At 36.2% G+C, this 16,185-nt stretch overlaps 1 protein-coding gene across 1 annotated transcript in view; it reads right to left on the bottom strand.

Annotated features, from left to right (window-relative positions):
• LOC140334896 (myeloperoxidase-like) overlaps positions 1–11,810 on the bottom strand; it is a 14,667-nt gene extending 2,857 nt beyond the window's left edge. The window contains exons 1-8 of the mRNA XM_072417207.1: positions 11,789–11,810; positions 10,265–10,345; positions 9,233–9,326; positions 8,717–8,892; positions 7,711–7,834; positions 4,796–4,925; positions 3,877–4,083; positions 1–258 (exon numbers count right to left, since the gene is read on the bottom strand). Of these exons, the coding sequence (XP_072273308.1) occupies positions 1–258; positions 3,877–4,083; positions 4,796–4,925; positions 7,711–7,834; positions 8,717–8,892; positions 9,233–9,326; positions 10,265–10,345; positions 11,789–11,795 (1,077 nt within the window). The 5' untranslated portion in view covers positions 11,796–11,810. The remainder of the gene's footprint in view (positions 259–3,876; positions 4,084–4,795; positions 4,926–7,710; positions 7,835–8,716; positions 8,893–9,232; positions 9,327–10,264; positions 10,346–11,788) is intronic.
• Positions 11,811–16,185: the final 4,375 nt, after the last annotated feature.

Consider the following 16,185-nt stretch of genomic DNA (forward strand, 5'->3'; position numbering starts at 1 on the left):
TTCATCGTCACTAAATGGCAGAAATGGCCGGCCATTGTCTGTGTAATTCTGGTTAATAGCCAATAGCCCAAGATCATTGGTCAAGTTACGAAGCTTGGTAGCAAGACCAATCTCACTGCCATACACCTGACTTGCATCATGATATGGTGTCAGGACATTAATCTGCTGCCGTATTAGTGAAGACAGACTGCACGCGGCTGCTGATCGGAAAAGTGGAATACAGTCACTCGAGTTTTTTGTAGGGTCATCTGGTGGAATCTGTAAAGTAATTAAGTGCCAGGTTGTGGGAAAAACACAAAAATGTATCTACAAAAACACAGTATTTTTTCCTACTATTGTATTTGCACCTTTCCGGGGTAAACTACATTACATTGTCATTCTTCTGAAAAAAAAGAGTTATATTTACCTTTTTTGCAACCAAAGGCTATTGTTGCCTCGATGCTCAGGCCAAATTCTGTCCACATGTGACTTTTACATTAACAAAACTTCTATAAGTCATTTATAAATAAAAATATTTTTAAAGACAAGGCAAGGTGTTTTTTTTCCTATGCACACTTAAACATGTGCAAAAAATAGAGGCCCGTAGCCGTACAAATTTAGGCACAGGGCCTACATGGCAGGAATAGGAGGCCTAGCCCAGGGGTGTTAAGGGTTAATAAATGTAGTAAGCCTAGAGGGGGCTGTGCTAGTGTGGAGCATGGGGTAGGAGGGGATTAGGAATAGGATGAGTTAAAAGGAGCTGGACAGAAGTGAGAGGCCCTCGTTTGGGAAAAAAAGTTTCCCGCCCACCCACCCCTTTTTATAGTTATAATTAAAATTTGAACGTGTGGTTAATTTTAGCGGTTGGGGTCTTGGTAGGCAAAGATCCAGTGCATTGGTAAAGTGGTGGAATTTGGCAGGGGGGGATCCTCTTTGGTGGGGTGTCCCCCTTTATGGTAAACGGATGATTATGGCTCCTGAGGCGGTGCTGGTCGGCTAGGGGCCAAGGTGGAGATGTTGGAAGTCCTGTTGGGTGCAGATTTTGCCTTCTGAGACCTGCAGCCTGGTTGTTTGGGTGTATAACCGGGAGTATGGAGTTTGATAACAATATGGATATTGTTGTTATGGTTAGCTATTAATAAAAGGGAGGAATTAGGTTGTTGGTTAAATAGGTTATATTCAATGTATTATGTTTGCGTTATGTAATCCCGGTTAAGTAATAATAATAATAATAATGGAGTGTTATGTTATGTTAATGTATGCTTGCATATCAAAAGTGTAAATGTATTTATTTATTTGTCATTTAATATTGGATATTTGTTAATTACTTGAATGTTTATTTAATGGCATTTAAATAAACGGCTGCTTGCCAGCCAATTTAATTCTAAGATTTGTGTCTATTTAATGGTGGGGGAGTGGTTGATAAGCAGGTGGGGGTCGGGGGGAGGCAGAGGTTCTGATGGTGGTGGTGAAGGATGGGCTAGAAGGTCCGAGATACCTTGGTCATGTAAATGGCAGTTGCAAAGATGGCACTTCAGATGAACACGGTACAAATGCGGTAGTGTTCAAATGCAGGATTAAGGCTATTTTTGTCAATCGAACCTCCAGTCTGCATGTAGTTACTATGAGGTGATAGTGACTATAATATAGGAGATCAATCATATTCCAGTAGTCAAAGGAGAACCTGGCTGTCACAGATTAAGAGCCAGCAATGCAATTTATAAGGAAGAATTATGCAAGGTAAAATTAAGACACAGAATTAGAGCAGAAAGAGATTAAAATGGAGTCCTACTAATTTTAAACCTGCAACATATCAGAGCTAATGTAGTTTCAGAAAAAATAAAACCATTTCAGTAAACAAAAACCTAATTTTTTATGTTCTTTTAGAAAAGATTTTGTAACCTTCATAATGAAAATGAACAATGATCTGCTCACCTTCTGCATTATCAGTACTATGACATATAAAGGGTCATTGCATCTGATAGAAGTGTAAACATTAATAAATATTAGAAATGAGCATAAAAAAAAATTCTATTGTAACGCACAACTCCAAACAAGAGTCAAAAGAGAAGTTACCGTGTTTCCCCGAAAATAAGACACTGACTTATATTATTTTTTTCTCCAAGAAATGCCCTAGGGCTTATTTTCAGGTAGGGCTTATATTTTGAGAAGAACAACAAACCGCAAAAAAATTAACATCACATTCTGTGACATCATGGTAACTCTGTAAGTAAGCTGTGTGCTGTGTCCTCCCTCTTCTACCCCCCCTCACCAATCAGTCCTGCATCACTGTGCTCTGGAAGAGAGATGGGACAGCCTTATCCACGCTGTTCTCCCTTCACTCCCCCAGCACAATCAGTTCTGCACTGCACTGGAGGAGAGGTGTGGCATCCTCAGCATCCTCTCTTTTCTCCTCCCCCCACCACGATCATTTGAGAAGGAGAGATGTGACAGGCTCAGTGTGCCCTCCCTTCACATCTCTCTCTACAATCATCAGCTCTGCCCCCAGGGAAGTGATGGATTGTGTGAGCCTGGAATACTGGTACGTACGGGGTAGTGATGTTGTGACAGTCCTGCACTCGTGTGACAGTCTGTGATGTCCTTTACTTCCTCCCCCACCACTATGTACAGTATGTGCTGAAGATATTCTACGGTATTTACTTCCTCCCCCACCACTATGTACAGTATGTGCTGAAGATATTCTACGGTATTAAGCTAGGGTTTACTTTCGGGGGAGGGCTTATATTTCAAGCTTGCTGGAAAACAGCCAAAAATCCTGCTAGGGCTTACTTTCGGGGGGTGTCTTATTTTCGGGGAAACACGGTATTATATAGCGTTAGGTTTTAAGCGTGGAATGGGCTTTAATATTTTCCTGGGGATGACTAAAGTTCCCTGGATCTTTTCTTGTTCCAAAATTGTCTCTTTTGTTTGTTTAGTTATTTTCCCTACACAAAATAAAACAAATCATCTAAAGATAAAGCACACAATAATCAAATATATACAAAATGAAATAAAAACACAAATACAAATAACATTAAAGGAACCATTCATAGAACAGTGAATCTGGCATTAAGTAAAATATTTCCTGGTGGAGAATCATCCAGGCCCATTTGTGTCAATGCCAGTAAGTAGTGTTTCAGTAAAGGTCATATTCAGTGCTTTAAAAATAGACCCCTAAACGATAAAAACTAAATAAACATCACACAAAATAAACTCACTAAACACTTCTAAAAAAGGTGACAGTTAAAGAAAGAAATACAAATAAAACGGCGTCTGATAGCTTCTGCTCATCTCTAATAGGTAGATCTTTATCCTGATTGTAATAGTAAAATACAACATGGGGCTCTATAAAACAGGGAATCTGACACTCCGTGAAACATTCCCAGGTGGGACTCAACTGCTTTCATTGAAAAGCATTGACCTGGAATATTCCCCCAAGGGAATGTCCGATTCCCTGTTTTATAAATAGAGCCCATACTGTAGCAAAATGTATAATTTTATCTGAAAAGGAAGATTACGACCCAATAGGAAAGGATGCTATGACCAGTTACTAAAAAGAATGACTTTGCTTAGACTGGTCTGAGGTTGGTAAAGCTTTTAAGGGTTGGCATTTAGGGAAAAAAATGATCGAAAGGGAGAGTCTGGGGAAGGGTCCTGGATACAGTAGTTCTGTAATAAGAAGTAGAGGAGAGAAGCTTATGTGATGGTAACCTTTGAGATTGTATGTGGACATTATTATCTTAATAAATGCAAGTATCAGTTAGCTGGCATATACACACCACAATTTGAGCAGTCACTCTGTTCTAGTAGAAAATCTTAACCCAGTGCCAAATTCTGACCATTAAACAAAGAATTACATTGTTAATATCACCCCTGGATCAGTTTGGGAATCCTTACCGGCAGTGGAAAGCAGGGATATCCCTTGGCACAGCTGTTTAAGCAGTCTACGCCTTTAAAGATTGCAGATACTGATGGGGTATCAGGAGAAAGACTCTTGTCATGATCTGTAAACTGTCCCCATTGCATAAAGCACTGAGATCTGTTTGCATCCAGTTCCAACGAGTTGGTGTTGAATCTGACAATCGCGTTGGATAATGCACGTGCCTGGCAAAAGTAAAAGTAACATTTTGTGATCAGGCCCACGGGTATACCAACTCTAGTATAAAAGATAGCAACCAATATCTACAGCTCATTTGTCTTGCCAAGCTTAGTTTAACTGCCCAAATTTAGAATGATTCTTCATTTCCTTTTTGTTGCATTATTGTAGTATCATCTTATAAAAAAATGTATTAATATTAGATAGGTGAAATTTAAAGGTTGAAAACTTCATTTTAGTGTACAGTATTTGTTCTAATAAATTATCCTTAAAACAGAATTCTGGCTAATTATATAAAGAGCATTTTATTTTACTTTAATATCCAAACCTAAAATTTTACCATGCCAGTTTGATGATTATGTAAAAACATTGTCACCTAATTTCCCTATAAACATGTGCTTGTCTTGGATATGGAAGGTCCCATTTGTTAGAACTGATTGGCATACATTTTGATTTGAGAACTGATTGGCATACATACTAGGGTAATCTTAAATAGTTAAGTCATTCCCACACTTCTAACTTCTTTACTGCCATTGCACAGGGCTGCACGGGTAAGTAGTATTATCTCCCTCATAAGGGCGCTTTCCTAAGACCAGAATTACTTTTCTGAACTAGAAGCTTTTATAGGTTTTTTGGCCTCTCCCTACAACATATGTGTAGCAAAGATCTGACAACGCTTTACACACAAGAATGAACAGAAAATTGTCAAGCTAATCTTACCATAGGGAGAGGATATCCATTGATTTTAAGACCGTCTGTCCATCCTTTGGGACTATCGTAACCATTTTCATATTCTGCTGGAAGTAGTCTTTTAAGAGCTGCATTTGAGACACCAAGCATTGGGTTTTTCCTGTTTAATGTACAGGTGAACCAAATGGTTGGAAAAAATAAATTCAAATTTTTGATTAATAGAGGAAGGTTAGAGTTTAAATGATTTATTGGGTAAGTTAAACTGTTGCATTTACTGCTATGGTTAGGGTCCCCAGGAGCTGTGCTGTAATGCAGTTCTGTTATGCTGGAATGATTTTGGAGTCCTGCAACCAGGATAGCAAAAAGCACATATGTACACATAATAAAACTGCCAAGAACGGGACTCAGTAGCGTGACCTGTCCGTGACCTACTCTCCTCCAGTCAAGGAAAAGAAAAAGTTCTTTCTGCTCAATGGAGACTAAACACCAGAGTCTAATTTTCACAAATTGAGTGGCCCACGGTCTGCATAACATAATGGTTCATAACACAGAGTGGATAGTGACATCTGCTCTATATAATATATAGGTCCTCTATATATAAGTCCTTTAAGTTATGACGTGTATGAACCAGTTTTACCCCTTTTCTATTTTGCATTGCTATTTTGTAGCAAAGCTACTATGAGAAACTCTGAATTTCTACTTAATCCCTGACCAACAAATACTATTTTCTGTCCCAGCCAGACTATTGTATTGTATTGTATTTGTATTTTGTTCCTAAATTCAGACCTGCACTCGTGGTTTGGATTGTGCTTCTGTCTGCTGCCTGCCTTAACCGCTAGCTTGTTAGATTGTGCTTCTGGCCTTGAACTCTACCTTATCCAATCATGCTATAGTCTGCTGCTTGTCTAGACCATAGCAAATATTTTGATTTTGAATGATATAAGTGTTTTCTTTGGCCTCCTATTTCAAAGACAGCAATAGCTACTGTAAGTTAGGTTTTAATCCTTCTCTTTTCAATTAATGAAAATATATATATATTTTTCAACACTGTGTCACTGTTACAGAGATTTCCTAATGGACAGAAGTGAGGGGAAGCTCCCATACAGGGAATCTGACATCAATAAAAAATTGATGTAAATGGTATAAGAAAAGAAGAGAAGAAAAGCCAGGGTATTTGCTAATTGTGGCAATGATGATTTATTGATGATTGAAGTGTTAAACTTTTCCAGATGCTTTTTCAATTCCAAGAAGTTGTCCTGGAACTTGGTAGTACCAATTAATGATATATTGTGATTCTGGAGAGTTTAGAGTTCACCATCTACTTTGTTGATGTTAGTTTCATAATAGGTAATGAGAATTCACATTAGCTCCTCCGAACATCTGTTTAGGGCATCTTCTCAATCGTCCTTAATTAGTTCAATATTCCTAACATTCAGAAAGATTTGTATCTGGAGGCCAAAAGGGTTGCATTTTTCAATGATGTATTTATGAAATTATTTGATGTGCCAGGTAAGTAAGAATTTCCTTTCCAATAGATGTTTAATCATTAATGGTGTGTCAAATGCCTGAACTGTCCTTCCACGCTGCCTTTCCACACAGCGCCTCTGCTGCACGCATTACTCTTAGTACACTTTATACCTTACAATAACTATTCATTTAATTCCTTTTCCCTAATCTGTTTTTTCAATTTACCTTCCCAGTTAACCAGTTACTCTACTCTACCCTAACATTATCTTTCTAGCTACCTTATTCAATCATAATTTGGCTAAACAGTCATACTAACATCACCAAGGATTCCTTCTTCTTACTCCTTACTCTTTGAACAATAGTATAAACACATAAATACAAAGTATATTCCTTCCTCCCCTTTTTTTTCAAATGATCCTTTAATATATTTCAGTATGACACCTAATGTGATATTATTAATATGAATACCTTTTCCTAATTCTAGACTTTTTATGTCACTATGTCAATTCTCACTGAACCCAATCCCTTCTATTTCCCTGACTTCTTAACAACATCATGTAAGTAGTTTTAAAACAACTTTCTAATTAGCCACATACTACTACTAGTTTACTCCACTAACATATTCATCAACAAGGTTAAAAAATCCAGCTGAATCGTTTTTCATACTTTGGTTTATTGAAATTTGATAGTCAATGTTATTTTTGTATGCAATTTGAACCGTATTTTGGCTGTTAACACCAGTCTATGGATTATGCCTCATTATTACTAAATGGTACACATAGCAAAGTACTAAAACGTTCAATTTTTACAGACTTTGGCTAGCATTTTGTGAATTATTCTTAAATATTTCTGTTTAATTCAACATTATGCAAACAATCCCATTTGATAATTCACTGTTTTGCTATATACTTACTCATTGTACTGTAAACACCTTGAATAAAGTTTATAAATATATTCATATATTCAATATTCTTGTATGCAGCCAGCAATGCAACATCTTGTCTAAAATCCCTCGAATAAGCTCTTAGAGGCGAAATGCGTTGGGACACAATTTGTTTATTTGTTCTAATTCATTTAGGGAAACTATGTCTAGCTAATCAAAAGGAACCCCCATGCCTCAGGACACAGCGCGGTTGACTTCAATTGTTTGTATTTGAAAACACCTATTATTTTATGTTATGCACATTCCTAATCAAGGAATGAATTTGTAAACTATTTTCAATACATTGCCACAATTAGCAAATACCCTGTTTTTTTTTTTCTCTTCTTTTTTTTTTCCTTCACATTGATTTATATCAGGGTATGTGGCCCCACCTGATCGACAGAATCTGATCAGCAATTTTCTCATTTTTTCCATACATAGCAATACAAAATTGACAGAGCTTCTATCCATTACTTGCCTTATTCAAAATTGAAAAAGTGGAGGCCTTTTTAGGGTAAGTGCATCAGATAATGCTGGGACAGCAGAGGTCTCTTACCTGTTATTACATTCTCCAGTGATAGTTCGGTAGGGAGAGTGCAGGGGGCAGACTCTAGGTAGGTACTGGTATGCACATCCCGTCAGTTGATTAATGGTTTCCATTTGCTCAGGAGTCAGCACATCTATATAACAACAGGATTACACTCATTGCTTTGTATTCACAAAGTTTAACACTGTAAATTGGAGGGAAGCATAATTCTGCATAAAATAGATATCTCTACTTTAAATTAAGGGGGGCTGGGTTTGACCTCCAATGCAATTTTTTTTTTATTGGCTAAAGAGACCCTGCGTGCCTTTAAAAAAAAAAAAAAAAAAAAAAGGTAGAAAATGTTTTATTTTGGGAGTTTAGCTTTAGTACCATTTCAAAAGTTGTTTTCTACTGTTTAAAGTCTGTAGTTAACATCAGAATAATACCTGATGGTCTTGCCATAAAGGTTCTAGTTTAGGCATTTCCAGTTATAGAATGACAACAGTCTCCCTGTTGTGCTCATGCTTAGCCACCCTCTCACATAACCTCATGGCAAAGACTACAGACAGTAATGTCAAAAAACACATTGCACAGACATGGTCCACTGTTATCACTATCAAAAAAAGAAGAAACAATCTAGAACAGTGTTTCTCAACTAGGGTTCCTCCAGAGGTTGCTAGGGGTTCATTGAGCAAAGAGCAGTTTGTGACTCTCAGGTCAGTTTTAGTGGTACCAATAATCTTTTGGCTATCTGTAAGGGTGGCATTCCTTCATTGGTCAGCAATGTATGAGGTACTTTTTTTCAGTATAATAACAGTCAAAATGTATTCCTTGTGTTCTGATTCTATGCTCTAATAGGAAAGGCAACTTATACAATTAACAAATATTTGAAAGTGGAAAATACTGCCATGTCTGAAATGTATCATGTTAAAGTGGACTAATATTCAAGGTGGTAATATTTTAAAGACATTCCATGTAAACAAGTATAATACCTCTATTTTCTTGCAATTGTGAGAAATTGATTTTAAAGTGATACCTGAAATATTGAAGGGCTCTTTGTAGATGCATTTCAGTTTCTCAGTGAGAACCTGGAGGGTGGCATCCAAGTAGTCTGCCTTTGTTATAGCGGTTATACTTGTGGCTGTAGGTTGTTTGGAATAAGCCATCATATCACCAATACTCAAATGTTCTTTTTTTAATCGTTGTTTCAGGCTAAAAAGACAAACAAAATGCTTTTTTTTACCAAGCTGCACATATAACTAAAATGGTGAACGATATCTGTCCATAAAATGTGAAAATGTATTTTTGTAGTATGTGTAATCAGATTTAGGCTTTAACATTGATTCGTTCTTCCATGTATTAGCCGGGTCCCTGTTTGTCCCAATGCAATCCAAAACATGATGCTAACCAGTTGATATGTATTACAAAACATCAAAATAACTCATCATTTTAAAACAACTAATTGCTATTTTGGAGATCACCTGATAGTAGATATATTTATATACAATAAACAAATTATAATTACCATTTCAACATCCCAAACTTATCTTACTTGTTTTGAGTTTCCGCATAGGCCTTATCGACTAAACCTTTCGCCCGTATCACACTCTCTTCAATCATGTCGTCACTAATCTTTTTTGATTCATCTAAAAAAGTAAAGAATAAAAAACTATTATGATTTAGTCAAGGGCATTTTAGTTATCATTATCTAGACTCTATTAGGAATGGAAATATGTAAATGTGTCCCTAGCTTTCATTACTCAGTATTATTGTCTGAAAATAGAGGAACAAACTATAGTGGCCATGTTAAATTGTTGTGTGAGCCCAGATCCACATGGAGATGTTTGTTTGATATTTATCTTATTGGCCATGTGATGACCCAGAAACCCAAAGACAGACATCTCAATGAGTTCTTGGGAGATATAATAAAAAACTGTAGGGTGGTTTAACTGTCCCGCTTCTACTGAAAATTGAAATATCAGTTAGACTGACTCACTAAATATAACATATCTCAAAATAAAAATATCTAAAAAGAAATAAACCTAAATATGTCACTTGAAAATAGATTAATTCATATTGCTTTTAAGGTCACATTACACAGATATAATCCACCACCAGTTTTGGCACCAAATATTCACTGTACATGTTTGACTTTTTAGGCTGGGAGCTCCTGGGCTAGGAGCTAAAACATGACATGTGCCTAGAAATAGAAAAGTATTAAAACTGACTGTGCACTGGTGAATTTAATAATAATACAATGAAACACTGGCCACAGATACTACCTGATTATATTATCCCTTAGAAACCTGCAACTAAATTTTGTACCCTTTTGTACCCCTTTGTATGCTTTTTCATCAGCATTAGACAAACAACCCAATAAATGAAAGAAATGTTTACTAATGGCAGCATTGCTTGGTTTTATCACTCCACCATGTACATATGGGAGTATAATTCTGATCCATCTTTGTAAATATGCCAATTTGAGTCATTTTTTTTAAAACCAACTGCTAATTGCTAAAAGCTTTTTACTTATTTTATATATTTACATTTTACCTGTGTATTATACAATAAAAATAAATACTACCTTCATAGGTAAATGCTGTCTTAGATGCCCAAAAGATCACAACACATAATAAAAGAAGCTTCATTTTCTCTTCATATATGCCTGGAGAAATAGAAACAAAAACATATACACTAAAATGTTCTAATAATTAGAATAAAATGCTTACTTTTAAAACCAGATTCTAACCCGCACCTACCTTTGTAATCCTGAGCATTACTTAACACTGTGGGTTTATAAAGGTTTAATCCTTTATTTTTTTATTTGTGGAGGCATCCAATTGGTTGGTCTTTTCTATTAATGATGGGGCAGCACCTGCAAACTGCTTCCTGGTGGCTTTGAAATTTCTTGTCAGTAATCCAACAATAGATAAAAGTTGGCTTGCTCCAGTAAACACTTGCATTTAGAAGACACGTAGAACACGATAGAAATACAAACTGCTTATCAGTCTTAGGTTTATTAATGGGTTCAGACAAACATGTTACAACAATTAATGGAATTTTTTATATCAGAATGATTCTTACAATTTTGTTTAGGTCTCTGATAGATTTGTTCTTAATATAAACTAATTTTCATTTAGGATGGGAGAACTGTAATGCAAACTGCAGTTCAATATCTGGTTGTGTATTAAAACCTATGGATCTAGTTGAAGATTTTAATCAATGTAAAGACTCCAAGGGACCCTTAAAGGCAGAATTAAACCTAAATTGTGGCTTAGCCAAGCACACATGTTTAGAAGAGGAAGAAGGAAAGAAGGTGAGAATGTAAGCTTGTCAAGGAGGTAAGCTAGTGCTCAGAACAGGTATTTAAAATCTTCAAATCTAACATTCCTCAGAGAACTCAGCTTTCTCCCTTTGTGGACAGCATTAGACATAAACATATTGTCCACTGTATCTGCAAATGTCTTCCTAGATGACTTTTGCATAGTTTGCTGTTCCCAAACAACACAGATTCACATTAAATAACAGAACCCTGATGAATTACCTCCTATACCCTATACCCCTTTTACTAGTTCATTGAAAGCATCTTTATTGCCATTCCAAATATGTACCAGTGTGCCTTCACATTTGTTAGTAGCTTGTCTTTATTTCTTAGCAAGATAGGTGAAAAAAAATCATAACTTTGCTAAAGTTTTTAACCAAAACGGCATATCACTATTAGACTACCTACAACTAGCAAGCTTTTTTTTACTGTTGTTTATGTGCATTCAAAACAAGGAATACAGAGATACTGTCATGGTACCAGACACATTGGGTCTGATTTATTAAAGCGCTCTATGACTGGGGAATAAAAACTGCCATGAGTGAACCTGGGTGATCCAACAAACCTGGAATGGATTTCCTATCATTTGCTATAATTTGGCAAATGTTTTTCATTCTGGAATAATGGCAATATTGACACTTTGATTTCCAGTTTAAACCAGACCTAAACTCAACTGTTTATTTCACATAAAGGAGTAGACAACCCTTATATATAAAGTAAAAATGTAATTGCAATGCCGCAGTGATCAAGACTGAATGGGAGGGCTAAGCCTCCTGGAATACCTACATTGCATCCTGGGAGGCTCTTGGCTGGTCCAGTTGGCATGCGCAGTGAGATCAGCACACTTTTTCCCCCTTTAATGGCAGACTACGTTGTGACGATCTTGCACCTGTGCAGTAGCAAGAAGCCTGGAAGAGAAGATTGAAGATGGCGGCACCCGGTACTTCCTCTGCACAAAAAGAAGTTTAGGATGGTGCAGGACTGCATCAAGAAAAGGCCCATGGATCTGTGGGATTAAAGGTAATTGTGATTTTTTTTTTACTTTAGTTCCACTTAAATAGAAGAATATATAGTTTTAATTTATTTGAATTCTTTTGATTAGGATATGTAAAACGTATTCTCCTCTAAGAACAGCTAGATGACACCTTGGGCAGCTGGTGCCTCTTAAATCTTAGCTGTCACTGACAGCTCCTGTCCTAATCCCAATCTAATGAACGAATAGGGGGTTTTGATGTTGTTACTAAAAAGGAAAACTTATATAAAAATATCAGTGAACAAAATTATTCAACAGTTTCTATATTGACATAGCAAAACTCAATAATTCTGAATATTCAGTACATCAACGAGTATCATAAAAGTCCATAAACAAAAGTATATATGATGTGGTTGAATTCTTTCTAATGTCGATCCTTATTTTCTGACGCATTTCGCAAAAGAGCTTCCTCAAAGGGTATAGGAATTTTAAAATTTCCCATATGTGCAAAAAAAATGAGCTGATATTTACTGAAAAAGTGGACCAAATAAAAGCCTTTGATTCTTTCAAAAAATGTAAAAATGATGTGGGTATGCAAATCAGTCATATGTTAATGTAAGTATGCAGAAGTCAACCAGTTCTCAACTGTCCCAAAGCTAAAGAAAAGCCATTTTGTGTGGTTTTGTTGCCTTGTGTTTGTTTTGGGAAGCTTTTTGGGGGTGCTTCTCAATTAACAATAAAGCTGGTTGCATTAAAAAGCACTAAAAATACATTCCCACATATACAGTGCTGTTTTGACCACTTGGGAACTTTGAAATTTGGACCTCAATGGATGCCGTACATTCAAGACGGGTTAAAAAAAAATCATTGTATTGGCAATCATTCCTTAAATAGAAAAGGCACTGCTCATTAATTTGCCATAATTTCTTTAGTAATATAAAGATAGGGTATCATTAATATGAGATATAATATATAATATATATGTGTGTGTCCTTATAATAGAAAGTGACTCATTTAATGTCATGGTGCTCTTTGGGCTCTGTCTTATGTTATAAAATTCGTATGGGTTATTAGCAATATGTTTTACCTTTGGGAGTTCGAATAAGTTTATAATAGTGGTACAATATATGACAATAATTGTATGATATTTGACACAGTCTCTACGCTCCCCACTCCATGTGTGAGGTTCATTGGGTCTGGATGGTTATCGCTAGGGTCAGCATTCTTCACTTGGAACAACACAACATATGTTTTTGTATTGTATTGTATTAGTATATCTTATGGTATGTAGATACTACTTCATTGACAAATACTGACCAATATTTCCATATGACCTTTAAAGAATAAAACCTTCAGTTCTCATGAAGAAACAGAGCATTGTATCTGTGAAATGCATCACGGTGTTGATTTTCCTGCCAGACATTTATTATTGTAATTAATAATCTCTGGCAATACAATACCATTGCCAAACACTGAGGTATAAAAAAATTTATTTGATTTGCAACGAATAATACATCCACTTCTTCTAAAGAAGCAGACCATTTTATCTGTTGTAAACTGGACAAAAAGTGATGTAGATCTTGCCAGGCATTTGTTAATAATTAAGAATAATACATTCTTATAATAAAAATGAGAAATCTACTATCAGGATGGAATGATTGGGACCCTGCCAAATGATTATGTAATGCTGTAATCTGTGTCTGAGATTTCAGTTATTTGAGAAAATTGTTGTGCAATATAAATTAAATGAAATTTTACTGGATTATTAGCAAGATTATCATTGGGTATGGAAAGTATTGTTGAGAATAACACATAAAAATTATATAAACTTTAATTCAGTAATAAAATTTCTCCCATAAATTCTAAGCTATGAAATGAACGCACATCTGTGTATAACAAAATGATATGTACAGAGAGATATGCACACATGAAGAAAGTTGTATAACAAAAGCAAATTGCATTACAAATATTAAAGCCATATTGAGGACCTAATGTGTATAATGCAGACAATGACCAACACCCTTCTGCCCAAAAATCTACAGGGTTCAGAGTCTCTGCCTTAATCATTCATAGGTCCTTTCTCTAGGCAGTGGTCGCCAACCTCACGGTCCACTAAATGTACAGACTCCGGACCGTGCTTGCGCATGGAGCCGTGTGGCACCCAAAGGGGAAGAAACTTCCCCCAGAGTGACATAATGATCCTAGGACCCACCCACTCTCCTATCACAGGTCTGAGCCCAGAAACACAACCCCCCCACTGCCCTAAACCTACGATCTATATGGGAGACATGTTCTGGGGGCCGCACTGGCCAGAGCCACGGACCATGTCTCCCGTAAAACTTGGTGTTAAAACACCAAGTTTTTCTCTAAGCGATACTTCCAATTTTATAACACTTTTCATGTGCATGTGCAGCTCAGTATCTTCTCAGAAGCAGAAAGTGATAAGACAAGTAAGAATGTTTTATTGCAAAAAGGGCATTACATGTCCCTTTCAGCAATAAAGACTTGCCTATTGTACCGCTTTTTCTGTTCTTTGCATAAAACTCATATTATCAGTAACAAACTAACTTTTAATGTTGTAATACTAACATTCCTTGTCACATATTGATTTCATCATGCATTGTTCTGGTAACAATGAGATTCAAAAATCCCTGTCCCTTCCTGGTGCTGATCCTATTGTATCATATAGGATACTGGTAAAGATATCCACAGACAAATGTGAAGTGTTCCTCTAATCTGTTGTATTTGCTACATCCTGCTGCCTATCCAAATAAATACATTTACATATAATTACCAGGTCAAAGCTGAACAAAGCAAATATAAAAAACATACATTAATATATCTTTGTATTCAATAATACATAAATAAATGTAGGTGTTAAATTCAAGCAGTGTAAGTCCACCTGGTCTGACCTGGTGTCAGCCTCTTGCAATGCCAGTCTCTGTACAGAATGGCTGATATAGGGAAAGGCAAGCAGCACTATAACAAGCAATCAGTTTAATATCTGACAGGGACCATGCTGTGGGAAAAATTGCAGTAATAAAGGTGAGCTTGGCAGCAAAAACATATTTAGCTCTTATTTAATTACGTCTTTCAATAGGTTATTCATTTTTATTTTGGTTTTTGCTATTACCTTAATTGACTGGCATTTCCTGCAGAGATTGCAGGGCTGCAAAACACTGTGTATTATGTTACCGTGTATTTTTTCCAGATATTACATGCAGAGCCTTGTGATATTATTTTTTTCTTCAGCTCCTTCCATTGCCTTTACTGCTTTTTAAAACATTTTTCAGCATTAGCAAGTAGCTTTGTAAAGCATTTTTGGACAAGCTTATTGCATCACTCTTACATATGTTAATATTCACAAATCTTCAATAGCTTCTACTGAGACACCAGTACCTAAATGGGTTGTCCAGCATGAGTCATCACTGTGTCTGGACCAGGTAAATAGCCCAGGGCTATTTGATTGATTTGCCATTGGGAGGGGGCGTTGCTGATTAAATTTAGAAGAGTAGGCATACCTGGTGTCAGAAGCTTTATCAAGGAGGAGGTAAATGTGACAGTAATTACCTAGATACAGAGAATTATAGGCTGTAAGGTATGTTCCAAGTTAGGGGAGTCTTTATCAGACTATTTAAAAGCATAGGATTTTTTTAGGAGTTGATGAGGAGAGGGAAATGGTGTGGGTTTTAAATTAGAATCACTCAGTACAAGACCAGGGAAATTGACAAAATGTGGGAGGATATGAAAAAGATTAGGCAGAAGGACCAGTGGGTTGGAAGAAAATAATAAAATAAGGTCCAAAACCCTGGCTACAAAAAGACAGGAAAAGTATGGCAAATTCAAAGCCTTTTGAATATCCATTGAGTGTTACTGAGAAGAATTTGTCTATGCCTAGCTGATAATGTTAGAAGGAAAACTGTGCACATTGTCTGCTGCATTAAGGGCATTAATCCCAATTGGCCTCTTACATTTATAAAAGCTTCTTAAATTTTTGTTGTGTGGGATTAAAATGTTTTATTAGCATGAGTGCCAATATAGTCCCTTTTGATATGACTGTGATGCTTGGAGGCTATTGAGATATGGCAGCATATAGTATACTGCTATATGGTATACAGCCATAGAGACTTTCATCTAGTTAGTGTACAACTCAGTGTGCTAAAACCAACTCATTGATTAAACACATGGTTATATGCACAAACAACAGACC

Source organism: Pyxicephalus adspersus, chromosome 1 (assembly GCF_032062135.1).
Source record: "Pyxicephalus adspersus chromosome 1, UCB_Pads_2.0, whole genome shotgun sequence".
Classification (NCBI taxonomy): domain Eukaryota; kingdom Metazoa; phylum Chordata; class Amphibia; order Anura; family Pyxicephalidae; genus Pyxicephalus; species Pyxicephalus adspersus.